Below are 16,451 nucleotides of genomic sequence, written 5' to 3' on the forward strand. Positions count from 1 at the left end.
GTTGTCAGCTGTCAGGAGCGAGGCTCTCGTCAGTCATCAAAGCATTTAGCAGAGTTTACAGTCTGCTGTTTACATTACTGGCCAGTACTTTACTTTCCTGAATACAGTTTAACTATTCCACCACCCCCGTGATGAGTATTCTTTTCAGCAGCAGCAGTCCTCACAGCCTTGGAACATTGTTTTTGGACACAAACATACACAAGTTATTAGAACACAAGATCAAAGGAGGTGTCCCACTGTCTTCCTTTCAATGCTCCCATTGTGTTTGTATGCTGAAGCCTGCTAGGGAGTTAGAACCGGAGAAGGGGGAGAAGGGGGGAGGAAACCTTTGTACAAAGGTACTTGTCACTGAGAGAAGCCCATAAAAGATGATGTGAGAAAAGACACCAGGTGGAGTATAAACCACCCTTATTGTTAAGAAATGCAAATAAAACCCCTCTCCTATATTAAAACTTTCTTACTTGTCATTTCTTGGATGCTAAGGGAAATGTTCTGATTATTGAAGTCATGGCATTACTTTTTGCCTTGCTTCTTTTCTTTTCATGTGTGGCACACTGTACAGGATGTCGGCAAAAGTTACTTTTCCTCTTTCTCTGCATATTGTTATAGCTGTTAGCAAATTTCATCTCAGCAAAATATTCACTGGAAAAAACCCTCAGAAAAATCACACTTTAAAATATCTCAAGGATTGCCTTTTTTATGAAGGATATCCTTTCTATTTGTAAATAAACTGCAAGTTAATTTTATTTGGATAGAAACTATGTTTTCCTTGGGGGAACTTTGACAGAAAAATTCCTGGTAATTCTGTATGATCTTTGAATTCTTTCTGGTGGATCTGCAGTGAGATTCCATGCAAGTAGATTCTAGATCCAACACCCATTAAAATCCACTGAAAAAGCCAATTGCTTCTAAATTGCTGTAAGCCCTGGTCCAGCTTCCTTCGCTATAGAGAGATATATGGTAGCAACAGTATCTCAGTTGTTCTGAGGCACCATCTCTTGTTTTTTTCACCTTTCCACTCTTCTGATGAGCTGAAGTCAAGATTATTGAGTTGGCTATGCAAGGTCCTTTGAAAGAAAAGGTACAGGACAAAACAAGTGACAATTAGCAGTTCACAACAACAAAGCATTTATGACAGAGAAGTCTTCCAGCTGCACCAAAACTCAGGCCCTTTGGTGAAGGCAGTTGCTGATGTGGGCTTTCAGAGTAATAGATAGTGAGAACAAAGATGAACCTGGCATGACCCTATTTCCTCATCATTGTGGATTCTTCCATGTTAAATGTCTTAGATTAATTTACCTGAATACAATGCAAAGAAGATGTGATACTACCTGAAAAAGAGTATTTTAATGGAGGCAGTACAAAGGACACCTAGCTGTCTCTTGGTGGTTGTTGTGGGAAGCAATTAATCTGCTGAATCAGCACTTGTCATCCTGAACTACCAAACCTTAAACAACTATCTGTGCATGATGGGTTTTCTTCCCTTTGAAGAGAGGTGAAAGAGGAAATACTTTGATGATGGAAACTATATCCACTGAAGTATGGAGACATAGTGTTTTAACAGTTGAGGACCATGAAGTTTGTGAGGGTTTTCTCCAGCTAATCATCACAGGCCCTTTGAAGAAATGTAGGGATAATCTTGAAGAAAGACTGGAAAAATTTCTCATGGTATCTGAGCATGTGCAATATCTGGCACGCTTACACAGAAGGACAAGTGATGTAGTGAATGTGCTCATTTGTGATAGACATCTTCCTGCTGAACAGACAATGTTTGAACTTGCTGATCAGTCTTTCTTCCCCCCTAGGGTCAGGGCAGTTGCTGACATCCTAAAAAAACCCAAAGAAAACCTGTGAAGCGAGTAGGTTTGGAGTTGAAAGGATGCCACAGTGCAGACTCATGCCAAAGCTTTGAGGGAATAAGCCAAGGCTGCAAAGTTGCTAAAGCTAGTAGGTGCTGACATGCCAGATTGCAAAAATGCCTGAGGCAAAAGTGCTGAAAAAACTGCCAAGACCATAGGTACCAAAGACAAAGACCCAAAAGCTGAAACTGTCTTGTGACAGGCATCCCATTTGTGTGTGTTGGGAATGAAAGAACAAAGCACTCATATGGTCATCAAAACAAAATTTAAATGTCATTAGAAGGATCATTCATACCTGCAAGAGCAGGATTGTGACACTAAATGCATCAGCAGGATAGTAACTGAAGGAATTGTGAAAAGGTATAATTGCTGCGGGCACTTCATTAACTGAGCAGCCTTCTATAAAATATAGACATAGATTCACAGAATCATAAAATGGTTTGTCTTGGAAGGGACCTTAAGGATCATCTAGTCCCAACCCCCCTGCCATGGGCAGGGACACTTACCACTAGACCACGTTGCTCAAAGCCCCAGCAAACCCGGCCTTGAACGCTTCAAGGGATGGGGCATCCACAGCTTCCCTGGGCAACCTCTTCCAGAGTCTCACCACCATCACAGTGAAGAATTTCTTCCCAACATCTAATCTAAATCTCTCCCCTTTCAGTTTAAAGCCATTCCCCCTTGTCCTGTCACTACATGCTTGCATAAAAAGTCCCTCTCCAGCTTTCCTGCAGGCTCCCTTCAGGGACTGGCAGGCTGCTGTAAGGTCTCCCCGGAGCCTCCTCTTCTCCAGGCTGAACAACCCCAACTCTCTCAGCCTGTCTGCACAGGAGAGCTGCTCCAGCCCTCTGATCATCTTCGTGGCCCTCCTCTGGACTCTCTCCAACAGGTCCATGTCCTTCTGATGTTGGGGGCCCCAGAGCTGAACGCAGGACTCCAGGTGGGGTCCTCTATGAGAGAGGAGCAGAGGGGGACAGCCACCTCCCTCGACCTGCTGGCCATGCTTGTTCCGATTCTGCCCAGGATACGGTTGGCTTTCTGCGCTGCAAGCACACGTTGTTGGGCCATGTTGAGGTTTTTGTCCACCCCAAGTCCTTCTCTGCAGAGCTGCTCTCGACCCATTCTCCACCCAGCCTGCATTGATCCTGGGGGTTGCCCTGACCCACATGCACCAGACCTTGCACTTGGCCTTGTTGAACTTGATGATGTTTGCTGAGGCCCACCTCTCAAGCCTGTCAAGGTCCCTCTGGGCAGCACCTCTTCCCTCCAGTGTGTCAACCACACCACACAGCTTGGTGTTGTCAGACACGTGCAGAGGGTGCTCTCAATCCCACTGTCCACGTTGCTGACAAAGATGTTGAACAGCGCTGGTCCCAGTACCGACCCCTGAGGAACACCACTCATCACTGGTCTCCACTTGCACAGTGACCATTGACTGTAACTCTTTGAGTGTGACCGACCCAGCCAATTCCTCACCCACTGAGTGGTCCATCCATCAAATCCATGTCTCTCCAGTTTAGACACAAGGATGTTGTGCAGGACTGTGTCAAATGCTTTGCTGAAGTCCAGGTAGATGTCATCAGTTGCTCTTCCCTTGTCCACCAACACTTTAACCCCACCAAAGAAGCTTTAGAGATAATTTAATTATATATTATATATATGGATTTTATATATTATATGTACATATAAATTACAAACTATAGATTATTTAATGCAGAGGAGGAGCACAGTTTTCACTTTACTGTCTCTGTGTGCAAAATTTGTTTAAGAGTTACATGTTTTTTTGCACTTTAAAAAGCACAGGTCTAGCATGATATTGTGCCACTTCCAGGTGGAAGAGAACAGCACCCAGCTGAGACCTTGGGGGGCCAATGCCAGACTTCTTTCACCTTCAGCTGGATAGGATCATGGCAGAAGAGGGGAAGAAAAAGGAAGGAGATAAAGCTGAAGAGCTGGAAAGCAGTATCCTATCACTTACCTCATTACCCAGGCAGGAAAATCAGCGTGATTCTTTCATCTATCATAGGTATTCGTCCTCCTCCCTCTGCTCCTACAAGTAGGAAACAGCCACCTGGTGGAGGGGTGCATCACTGCTCCCCTGCCTTGGGCACTGAGAGGAGCCGTGTCAGTGGTTCTGGCATGTGGCTTGTGTGCTGTGCAGGGCTGGGCCTTCTCCTCTGGCCCTGTGGACTCTGGGTGTGTCAGCAAAGCCTGCATACTGGGGCGGCAGATCCCATCAGCTATTTATGTTTGCTGTGATACGCTGCGTCTCCGATACGTCTACGATACGATCCATGTCTTTGTGATCTCTGACTAAGTTTACCGGTCTAAAGCCAGGTACACCATTAGTGTGTAGTGTACTATTTCTGCCCTGGCCTCTAAACAACTGGTTTTAGGACACTTGCTTTCATGCAGCCTTATACCATACCTAGTTATCATTAGGTCATGTTGAATTGAATCCAAACTTCTTCAGTGCTGGTCTACTTTACCATACACTAGACTAGCATGTAGCTTTGCCCGCTGTGCTGTAGCTAATATGCAAATATAGAATAAAACTAGACGTGTTGCTTTGCCTGGTACCATTGCATAAAGTACTCCCGGTCAGGATATTGGAGAAACCTTCACTGGCACATACAGGGCTCTTCTCAATCTAACTGATGATATAACTCTTTCTGTTGCAAGTGTTGTCATCAATTTCATTGCACTATTGAATATTGAAAATTAATTTCCAGAGTGGTCTTATTCACTTGTTCCTTGGCTAAGATACATTTATTTCCTATCATCAACTAGTTTATAGTATATCAACGTTCAAAAGGGTTTTCCATCCTCTGAAAATGTCGAGTGTAGTCAGCACTAATGAAAGGGCAATGAATAATACTCTACGTCATGGCTTTCAAACTTTAAGAATTCCACTGGGGTCACTGGGTTGAATTAGAGACCCTTTAATCATTAGTACAGTTTTATGAATGGTGTACTTTACTCTGATATTTTACAAGACGTCACTACTTAACACACTTCTGGCTCCATGGAAGGAAAAACAAAAGGCTTTGTGTGCCTCGAGGTCCCTGTAGTTTTGAGGATCATTATAATTCTACTGAGTCAAATCCTGAGGTCCCTGTTTAGTTGTTATACCATGCTAAATCCTTCTGGAATCAAATGGAATTTGTCTGAGCAAAACCATGCTAAGAATCTCCTGATTTGGCCATTTAAGAGTAGCTAAAGATTTCTTTTTCCCAGATGGAGGAAGAAATAGCTGCAGTTGTGATTCCTACTCAATGTAATGTAACCAGCTTGTATTTGTGTTACTCCTGTGCCCAGGCATTGCAATCATGAATCCCGTTGTATGCGACACCAGTTACTGACATTTGGAATTCTTCTGTCAGATTTGCTCTCCTGTGAAAACCTTGGTCTTGTGGGGTGTGTCATTGACTGTAATTACAAAGGGCTTGCTTTAAACTCTAGCAAATGTTGTGTACGTGAAAGCAGTACTGTACAACAGCGGATATGTTACAAATGCAAGTCCCTTTGTCTCCGTAGCTGGGACACAAGTGGACCTCTGTAATCTGCTGTGAAAGTGAGGGCTTCTTCCCCTAGTCACTTGTTCAGACCTGCTGAACTCATGACATTTCCAAGGCCTTATTTTGTTCCGAAGAGCTGAATGATGAGGGCACCATTTCACAAAATAAATGAATAAAGCTGTACAATTTCAGGGGTGCTTCCACTGAGGTGTTCTCTATGTCATGTAAAACACTGAAGATAAGCGATATGCCAAATAAAACATTTGCTGATGAAATTACAAAAGGGCACTCAGGTATATGCCAAGCTGAGGAGAAAATAAAATTGGTATTAAAATTTTGAAGTTCTTAATATGCATCAGAGAGTTTTTACAGGTTTTCATAGTCTAGGTGAGGCTCACACCCCAAGGAGTCTGCTTCATCTAAATCACTTTCTTCCCCTCTTTTTCCTCCCCAAAACAAGAGGCAATCTTCAAAGGAACAAATATGTCACTTTAAATACACAACATAAAAAATGGGCCAAATAAATTATTAAAATACATAAAAAAGAGATTCGCAAAAGATGCATGTTATTAGCTATTTGACAAGCAATTGATGCTGTTGCAATGGCTGCATTTCACAACACAAGTGTTTTCTTTGCTAGACAGATAAATAGTCAACATAATGTGAGAAATGACTTTGCAGTCATCCAAAGAACAATTTGGCTTTAAATAGTTCATTTAATGGCTTTCCACTGGCTGTGCTGCGCAGTCATTTCATACCAGACCTTCACCACATCCATGTGCTTTGGAATTCCTTCTAAAAATGAGCTCCAAGCCTGACCCTCCTCTCCCCGTCCCAATTCCCTGCAGAAGTGTTACCACATATGCTTTGAATCTTTTTTTCAGATGAGCTCCCAAGTCTAACTCCTTCCTCCCTGTTCTTGAAACGTATGGATTTGAAAGCACTGATGTAGCCTTGAAGTTTTTGGACCAGGCCCATCTGGGTCAATCCCTATGTAGTTTGACTAGTAGTTTCTGGAGTAAAATTCTCAGAAGCCTTCATTTTTTCTTGTTCTGAATCTACTATGCACTCCCTTTTATCTCTCCTAGTTGAACTACAAGGATCTCAAGGGAGATGTGATTTTCATAAACAGAAAAATAATGACCAGCCAGAGGAAGGAAACAAATTTTTAATGACTGGGAGAATTGTCTTTATGAAAAAGTAAGTTTCCTTTTAGTTTATTATATATGTAAAAAAATACATCATTCAACAACTGTAGAAGGGGAGATTTCTTTTCAAATCTCATCCACTCAATGATTTTAAAAAGCTCATAGAGACTTTGTCCTACTGCTGCCAACATTTTGAATCACTGAGAAAGGTTTTCCGATCTGCCCCTGAAAACTGCATATTGGCATTAACGGTGACTTCGGAAGGATCACTCGTGTGTGCAGAGATGCCCGTGAAAAACAGTTTGCAGGACTAAGTCAATAGAGCAGCCGCTTTTCCAGGCATGCAGGCTTCCTTCGCAGTCAAGATGCTGCTAAGCAGGGACACGAGGGGCTTCCGGAGCGCTTCAGCACCGCATCCGCGTACCAGGGGCGATGGGAGGCAGTTTGCGAACCGCGCGGAAGGCGTGCGGGCTGCCCGGTGCCCGCATCCCCTCCGCAGCCCTGAAGGGGCGGCCGAGCGGCAGCCACAGAGTCGCGGCTGGCCCGGCGACCCTTCGGCCCGGGTGGGAGGGCTGCTCCGCCGCCGGTACCGGGGGCAGACCCGCGGGCGGCGAGCGGCACCCCGCAGCGCAGCCTGCGCAGGGCGGCGCGGCCCCGGCAGCCCCCCGGGCCGGGCAGGGGCAGCCGGGCCGGAGCAGCTGGGCCGGGGGCCGGCGGCAGCGCGGGGCTCCGCGGGCGGGCCGGGCGGGGGCCGGGGCAGCGCGGCGCATTGTCTGCCCGGCGCCCCCGGGGCTGCGCGGGGAGCGGAGCGGAGCCGGCCCCGCCACCCGTGCCTGGCTGGAAGTGAAACGCGCCCCGGCTGCTCCTTTTTCTTTCTTTCTTTTTTTTTTTTTTTTTTTCTCTCTCTTTTTTTTTTTTTTTTTTAGCCTCCAAAAGGCTCACTCGCCCCTTTCATCTGCCGCCGCGGCCCAATGGGAAGGCGGAGGCTGCCTGCAAGTGGTCTAATCTCAATGAGGTGTCAATCATGTTCCCCGGTGGGTGAAGTAAGGTCTTTTGTAACCGCCTCTGTCTTTGGGAAAGAGAGGCGAGAGGAGGAAGGCTGGAGCGGAGAGGGGGACGCCGGACCGTGCTGCAGGAGGAGAACTCAGATTTGATCTCGCTTGTGCGTTAGCAGGGAGAAGCGGAGCACATGGATTTCTAAACACGCTGGGATTTTTTTTTTTATATCTACAAAAATAACAACAAGCGAACCTGACCCTACTGAAAACAGTCAAATGAATCGTAACTGCAGATCAATGCAGAGAGATGGGGAAACTTCACTCGAAACATGGTTAGTTCCTTTCACTTGCTACTTCCTTAGTCCCTTCCCCTTATTCGGCTTGTTCTCGGTTTGTTGCTGTGATTTCTGTACTGGTGTCTAATGATCTTCCTTTATTATTTCCCCGCACACTTTCCTCCGGATCTGCCTAGCTGCCGTTTGTAAACCCAGAGAAAGTCCAGAAGGTAGGGATGGCTCTTTACTGCTCGTAACTTTGAACGTGTTCCCCCGCTCCGGGTGGCTGCCCCCGGCCCCCTGCCCTCTCCCCTCAACTTTCCGGCGCGGTTTGCGAGCTGCGTGCCGGGTCCCGGCTCCGGCGGCGGGCTGGCCGCGGGTCCGGGCGGGCTCCGCGGGCGGCTCAGCGGCGGCATTGTCTCCTCTTCTCTAGGTGATAGTTTTGCGGTGAACGCCTCTCTGGCTCGCAAAGGGCTGGAGGACTGGATGGTGAAGCAGAAATACTCCGGGGGCAGCAGCAGCGGAGGCAGCAGCTCGGGACTCCAGCAAGGCTGCCAGCACCGGGCTGTTTGCAGGCTCTCCAGCGCCAGGGTATGTCAGCTTCCTCGCTGCTCCCACCCCCCCGCCCTGTCTTTTGGAAATAGGGAATACCAAAAGCTCTTTCTACATCCCTCTCACCCTCCCAAGGGTCGGTTGTGCAAAGGAAGGGTTTTCTTTGCCCTAATGCTGCTCCAGGGGGCTGCCCCGTGGGTGGTTTCCTTCAGTCCTTTGATGAAGTTAGGAGCTGCAGAGCAAACTTGGTGCTGGTACAAAAGCCAGAGGAGTAAAGGGACCTGTCCCCTAGTGTTTGGGCAGCGCGATTAGAACAAAACCCTTCATAAACAGGAACAAACGGAGAATCTCTGGGAAAAGCCCAGCACCCTGCCAGTGTGGGTAAGCTTGTGAACCCTGATTGGTGCACAAGTTTGTCTGTGACATTTTGGCAGAGGAATTCAGGAAAGAAGTCGTCCCCGAAGAGTGTATTTTTATTTACTTGCTCTTTGCTAATAATGCGTGGCTGACTTTATCTGTAAGAGTTGCTGCACATGTCACTTGCCCTGGCTGTTACCAGACTGGTCGCTTTCCACCCTTCCTCTTTCCTCCAGTCCTCCTCCGCTGTAAAGCTGGGCTGAAGGAAATGTGTAAATTACCCTCCCCCGCCCCCGCCCTTAATGTTGTCTCTTTAAACAAAAAGGCATGATGGGAGGTAAACAATTCTTAGATATGGTCCTCATAGTGTTTCAGGGTATGATCCAGAGCTTATTGATGCTTACTGAAAGACTCCCATTGACTTCCGTGAGCTTTGGATCAAGCCCTGAAAGCTTCATCAGTGGAAAAGTAACCTGAGAGATGGGGAGATTGGAATCTGTGCTTCCCAGCAAGGAATGTGGCTCTGAAAGCACAAGCAGAGCAGGGCCACCAAACCTCCTGCAGGCTCTTTGCTTTGTTAGCCACCAGTTTTATTGTCAGAAGCCTGGACTTCTCGTGTCTCAGGAAAAATTAACTCGCAAGTGGACAATACTTCATTTAAGGTGGGGTGTTGAAGTGCACAGAAGATGTATAGCTTGGGAAAAGCTAATGATGACTTTTTAGATTTCACCAGTATTGTATTTAGAGGAGGATAAATTGGGAGTCACTGGAAGTAAGGCAAAGGGGGTAAGATAATGATGTGTTTGTAACTGATGAGCATAATCACTTCACATTCAACTTGCAGGTATGTCTGGTTGAAGTGATTCTTAACGTGCTTTACTTGGAGACAATGTGCCAAAGAAAGAAGTTCTCATTAATAACGGTACATACATGTATGATACAGATGTGAAGAGTAAACCCGTGTGCTTTTAATTATTTTTCATTATGCCCATTTCTGTGAGTCAAGCTTTTTTAGATATATTCTACCTCTCACATACATATTTCCTAGGAAAGAGGCTCAACTTACCAAACTAAACATAGGTTTAAATTCAAGAGTTAAAGGTCAAAAACTCTGACTTCAGCTTTGTGAAATGTATTTTCTTCCACAAAGACAGTTTGCTTTTTGAAAACAAGAAAAAAATATCTTTTGTCAAAGATACTTTGCTATACACTGAACTCTTCAGTTTTCAGTTCCATGAGTTCTGCTCAGCTGGAATGGCAGTGGAACAGTATTTCTCTTCTTATTCAAGGTGTCCTCCTCATGATAGCTGAGCAATTAGCAAGCCATTAGCTAAAAATTAATCTACTGGTTTAGTACATTATAAAACTATAAATACATTTAAGTATGTTTAAAAGCACTGTTCCCATGAGGCTTTTTACTGTCATCCTGATAGAGTTGTTTGTGAATGTTTGAAAATATTCACAATTTATTGCCTAATATATTTGGTAGTATCTGTATGCATATATAGCCTGCTAATAGTTTTATTTTAATTGTCATCCTGTCACAGGCACACTGTGACAGCTACATTAAAGTTCCTTTAAAATACGAACTTTTGGTACTATGGAGGGATGCATTTCTAATCCTCCATTGGAACCAGATGTGCCATATGTACAGTCTTTTTGACAAGGATTATGGAGTCACAGCTTTTGACTCCATAACTGGGATTGCATGACTGTTTCCTCGTCTGAGATCTTTGATCTCTTGTATAATTATACCAAGATACAAAGTGAATTGTAGTCTAACCTCTTGGCTCTTCATTCACCTCAAGATGTAAAAATACTAGTTACCTCTGCTCATGGTTAGTTACATGGGATTGTGTGGGACAGTTGTATATTCCCCAATAATGTAGTACTGTTACATTGAATCGACCAAGGGCTTTTATCCTTACTATTTCAGAATACCTCCTAAAATGTTCAGTTAGCTTACAAGGCTCTGTGGAACAGTACAGTTTTATTGTGTCACAGTTGAAACTTTGGCTTCTCATTAAAACACGTTTTTTCCCCCTGAAATAGTTCCTGATTGCTGTGTTTGTGACTTATGGCAGAAGGAGTTAGATCAAACGCTGATGAAAATATCTGCATTCAGAGAAATAACCAGTTGAGCTTAAAAAAAATAATGGTCCTAGAAATAATTTTCCTCCTAGGAATCCTTAACCTGAGTTTTGTTGATGGTGGTTTCATTAGTATGCAGGGCCCTATTTGGTGAAATATGCTTCCAAAGACCTGTTGATGGGAGGGGAGAGCACTCAATTGCTTCCACAGCTGAAACTTCAAAGATTTTAATAATTTTGATTAGAACTTGAATGTAATAGTGCATTTTTACTTACATTGCTGTATATAAGCCAAAAATTCTGTCTTGGTTGTAGTTGGAAGACTGTTTTCCTCAAGAACAGAGACACTGAATTGTTTTGCTAAAGTTAGTCATCCAGGGGAGATGACACTCAACTTCAGGGGGATACATGTAGCATTTTACAAGAGGAATGAATGACTAATACAGGAAAGCAATAAAATTTCATTTGTGCTCCTCTCTAGAATGATTGAATTTACAATAGTTCTGGAGGGGAGGTCATTATGTTAGTTCACTGAAGGGGTGTTTGACACAAGGCGAGGGGATTCAAGAATACAACGCTTTTCCTGAACTCAAGTTTTGAGAGTTTCTTGGTTAGAGCAGATTTCCCTCAGCAGATGTATCATCCATGTTGTATCCCATCCATCCATGTCTCCCCCTTCCAATTCACTGGAAGAACAGTAACTAGTGTCCAGCTATTGCCAAATGCATCAGACATCTGAGAAGGATCTCATAGTAAATTGTTGGGTGAAGGCAGGAGCCAGGGGAAGGGGAGTGTATCTGAAATACGCGCTTCTGGTGCATATACAACTTTTCTGTTCTAGCTAAGAGCTCTGATCTCATTAAACCATTGCCATCCACCCAGCAGGGGCTGCTCTGCTCTAAATGTTTTAATTACTGTGGAGGCTGAGGGCTGGGCTGCAGCCTTCCATTCCACATCATGTAGAATTAAAGAAAAAAGGAATTCTGTTGCATCTATGAAAACTATGAGGTCCAGAGTCATCTTCTAGTTTCAAAGCTAATTGAAACCACTGGGGCTGTAAATCTGTTGAGGCAACTGAATACACTTTTTTTGCTGCTTTATGAATGAGTTAACTTGTGCCCAGAAAGGTTTTCTGACACTGTGGATTATCCCATATAATTCATAAGTTTAAATTTATTCAGTGTGTTTACTTTTACAAACTATTTTTGGAGATCATCATTGTTTGCAAATATTCATTTATTTATTTAGCTGAAAAGTAGTGCTGTGCTAGAGGGGAAAATATTAAATATGACATTTGCTTAGTTCAATTTACTTTTATCTTCAAAGCCATGAGAAATTTTACTAGTTTCTTGCATGTCTCATTGAGATCTGTGCTTGGGATTGGAAAAAAAATCCTATTTTTAATTTAATCTCAAACCAGCTCACAGTAAGCCAAGTTGTAAGTAATCATTTTAGGTAAAATAGAGCAGTCTTTAACTTACCACTTCTGCTGGGCTCTGGTGCTAGTGATCTTCATGTTCAACCCTAACTGATATTACAGTTGAGTATCTGGTCTGGGAATAATACAGTATGAAATGCTGAAGCACATCACACTACTTCAGAGGTGGGGCTTGTTCTCCATTTGTTCTGTGCCTGTAACTGCCAGTGACATTAATGGGCATTCCTTGCATGGCTGAGAGGAGACTACACCAGTGTCAACTTCACTGCATCTCTAGCATGCTCTTTCTTAAATTAAAAAAAAAAAAAAAATAGGCCCTTCCCAGTGCCTTACTGTTAAATAGCATTTGTGTGTGTGCATGTAAAAATATATAGCTTTATGGAAGACACAGCTGGGTAGGTAATTCCTCCAAAATAAAAATAATGAAAGGAAAAGAGACTTTTTTTAGCGGTATGTATATGCTATGGCTTAAAGGCTGTTGAAGTGGAAGATTTAATTGTAGCACTGCTTCGGGGTCATCTCATGGGTAGAATGACATTTGAAAGACTGCCTTCTTACAGATATGGTGACAAGAGCAATTAAAATTTCCTGGGGTGCTATCTTGTGTTACTGCTTGAAGTAATCTTTCAAACTGAACTATTTTCAAGTACATTAATGTCAGTATTGTATAGACAATTATTTGTATTGACTCTGAGGATTAAAAGAAACAACAGACTCAACAGTGCTAGATACTGGTATGACTAAAAAAAATATTTTGATAAACAAAATATTGTGTATGGCATTTAAAATAAATTGCCAAACTTTGTATTGAAAGAGAGAAGCAGAATCTTATTTAGTGTTGAAATTTGGTGCCAACAAACCAAGATAATTTAATTAGTGGTGTACATAGTATATCTTGACAGCTCTGGTTTGGGAAAATTATAATATGAATATTAACAATCAAAGAGTCTCTGAAAGTATTAGTGCCATGGTGATGAGATTAGTGAATTGGCCAATACTGTCGCAGAAAGCTGGATTCCAAGGGAATTATCCTTGAATGATACCAGTTGGTGCAATTAAAAGCCACAATTCAGTTGCCATATGGAAAGTGTTAGGCATCCTTACATGGTTTCAAAGCTATGTGCCGGAGGTTAAATTGACATGTGAAGAAAAGCATAAATTAAATATTTTGTGTTATGAAATTAAAAGTTGACTTTGCTTGAGCCATATGGAGGAGGTGGATGGAAGACAGTCTGTATTTCATCAGGGCTTGTTTTATAGGTGTTTCAGATTTAATGTGGCACACTTTTAATTTGGCATGTTGATTGGAAAGCTGAATGGCCCGTGAAGTTTCTGCAAACAATCTCATTAAAGTAACTTTTTTTTTTAAAATCTCTAACAACCCTCTTTCTTCTACCCCCTCTAAACTGGAGTTACTTAGGTTGATGTTTGTAAGAAGAAAGTGTATTCTGTATAGTAGCGGGGTAAAGGCCTCATCTAATTATTACACGCTATGTCTCTTGGGCTACTGATAGTCCCTCTTGGTTTAGTGAAACCTTAATTCTTCTGAATGAGGCGACCTTGGTTATGGAGGACATTTTCTTCTGTATATTGGGATGAAAAGTACTAACAGTATATTATATTCTTTAATGACTTAAATGTAAATAATGTAGTCCAGACTTTACACTAAAACTTCGGTTATAACAAAAATGGGAAATTTGTAGCACATGATTGTCGACATATGGGAATGTTCTTTACAGCAGCATTCATTAACAGAAGGGTTTTCTGTAGGTTTTTGTGAGATCTGTAATAAGACCCAGGAGGAGCTCAGTAAGTGGCTATTTGTAGGCACCCTTCAGAAGAAGATCTTAGTTGACTTTTATGGTTTCTTTTGAATTGGGTTATGAACAGAGAAAAGAGAAGTCTCATGAGTATTGAAACTTTGTAAGAGTTAGTTTTTCCAAAGTTGGGGAAATAATTGTTCAGTGATGATATTTAAATCAAAATGGAACATTGCTCCCTGTGCTGCAGATGTTGGCCTTTATAGAAATCCTTGTGGATGGATTTTGCTTCGTGAATGTCAGCATCAAAACCTGGTTGGAAAGTAAATGGTAGCTGTTGAAATGTACAAAATACTTGAAGCATTTTTTTGTAACTAAACCACTTCTCTAGTTAATATACTAGTTACTCTGAGTATTTGTGAGTTTTCAGACTATGTGATATTTATAGATATCTTTTCATGGAAAATGAGGTATAGTTTTAGTTTAAAAAATTACTGTGAAGAAATGGTGCAATGGACTTTCTCTGTGAATTTATTTAGTCATATCTGCCAACATTGGCAGCAAAACTAAGCTTGTATTTACTCCTACGGAGTAACTACAGCTATGGGAGACTTGAGTTGGCCTGTATGCCATTCAAGAATTATTAACCAAGTTCCAAATGCAAAATCTTCATTGTGTCTGATTTCTTAGCCAACAAAGCGTATTTGTGTTGGAATATCTCATGACATTTGTCTTGCAGTGGTGGAATGCCAGTGGTGTTAGCTGTGGTGAAAGGGCTGTGCTGGCACAGATATTTTTACTACTGCTTAATCTAAGAGAGAGGGGAAATTGGCTTGTGTAGGTTCAACTATTGCTGTCCTGGTCTCTGCAAGGGGTACAGCCATACAGTGCACTTGCTTTTTGTGAACTTCTGGATTTATTGTCATCAGAGCAATATGGCATATATTTTGTCTTGTAATTTGCAGAATAGCGATGACACTTCTGAACATGTGAGACATCCTTTCTCGACTCGGAAAGTCCTGTATAGTTAGTGTCCTCCAAATAGACTACTGTCATGTAACCACATGTCCACAGTTCATTAAGGACCAGTCCACTGGCTTGCCATGGGAGCTGGCATTCCAACAGGCTTACATCTGCAAGTAAGTGTTCAGCCAGATCCCTTAATACCTATACATGTGTGTCTCACATGACCTGATAATGTGCCTATCATATGTGAGAAATACTTCTGGTTTAGTCATACAGAATCTAATTGTTTGAGGAAGAGAACGATGCAGTCTCTTGTTGGGAGGTCCTATAACAGCTGTGAAATTGACTACCCCTGGTTTTGTTTGTGTGGTGTGGCCTATTGTATATTATAGGGCAATAAATGACCCTATTGTTTTAGTGTATAAAACTTCTGGTGGAGTAAATCCTTTTGCTCCTCAGAAGACCAGACTGTGGCCATAGGAGACTGAAATGCCATCAGTGCCTGAGAAGCTCCTTAATGGCCAAAAAGAGCCCTGTAAAAATATACCTAAAAGATCCCAACACTAACCCCTTGGCAGCAATAACGAAGGACCCAGTGGTTCCCTGGTTCAAATCAAGGTCCCTACCAAATGTGCATGAGAAGGAGTTATTCCTTGAATGTAAAGCTGTTGTTAATAAAATTTAATACTTGTGAACAAGACTTATTAGGCAAGCAGCTTCTCTGCTTTTTGTCAAAGTTCTAATAGTTTGATAATTTTCTCCCATAACCCTTCTTGAACTGAAAATTCAGTGGAACTCTGAAACTGAAGTTGACTGTGAAAGGGTGTCTTTTTTTATACCTTGAGAAGTGCCATCTACCAGTCTTGCTTTTGGTTTTAACCGGTTTGATTTAAATGCAGGCTGAGTGGACTGGTCCATTATGTCATTTGTAATGACAATCCCTTGAGAATATGAGATCCTTCCTTAAAATGTGGGAGGAGATCAGTTATGGTTTGCACAAAATTTGTAGCAGAGAACTTTTGAAGTGCCTGGAATTTTCAGCCATGTATCCTTGGACTTCAAACTAACAAATGCGGGCAGTATATGTTGCTTTAGCTCAGAGATGGATTGGCATGTGGTCAGAACAGTCTACGGACTGTCCATCTAGAGAAATACTTGGTGTTTTGCGATTAGGGTGGAATTTAATGCATTTGGGGGCATTACTGTGGCAGCTTTCAAGGGATTAAGTATATTGAAGTTCCTATTAAAGTATAACATTGTGATTCAAGATCTGTGAAAGAAAATCATGCATGGGTGTTTGATCTTGGGGTGCAGCCACACATGCTGTGAGGCATAAAATAAGGGGATAGACTCAGTAGGGAAGTGACAGAACAAAGTACTGTCTTGCAGGAGAAATGGGATTTGGGAGCAGCCTTGGATCTTTTGATCCATACTCTGATGCGAATGATGAGTGGTATGGAGGTGACAGATTTGTCTTGGGGGAGGAAGGA

The 16,451-nt window shown here is 42.7% G+C and overlaps 1 protein-coding gene across 2 annotated transcripts in view; it reads left to right on the forward strand.

Annotated features, from left to right (window-relative positions):
- The first annotated feature begins 7,487 nt into the window (after positions 1–7,487).
- The window catches only part of NKD1 (NKD inhibitor of WNT signaling pathway 1), a 110,552-nt gene continuing 101,588 nt past the window's right edge, over positions 7,488–16,451 (forward strand). The window contains exons 1-3 of one of the 2 annotated variants that reach the window (XM_040615524.1): positions 7,488–7,855; positions 7,996–8,028; positions 8,232–8,389. In XM_040615524.1, the coding sequence (XP_040471458.1) occupies positions 7,831–7,855; positions 7,996–8,028; positions 8,232–8,389 (216 nt within the window). In that variant the 5' untranslated portion in view covers positions 7,488–7,830. The remainder of the gene's footprint in view (positions 7,856–7,995; positions 8,029–8,231; positions 8,390–16,451) is intronic. The other variant, XM_040615523.1, reaches the window with a different exon arrangement.

This window comes from Falco naumanni, chromosome 15 (genome assembly GCF_017639655.2).
Source record: "Falco naumanni isolate bFalNau1 chromosome 15, bFalNau1.pat, whole genome shotgun sequence".
Lineage (NCBI taxonomy): Eukaryota > Metazoa > Chordata > Aves > Falconiformes > Falconidae > Falco > Falco naumanni.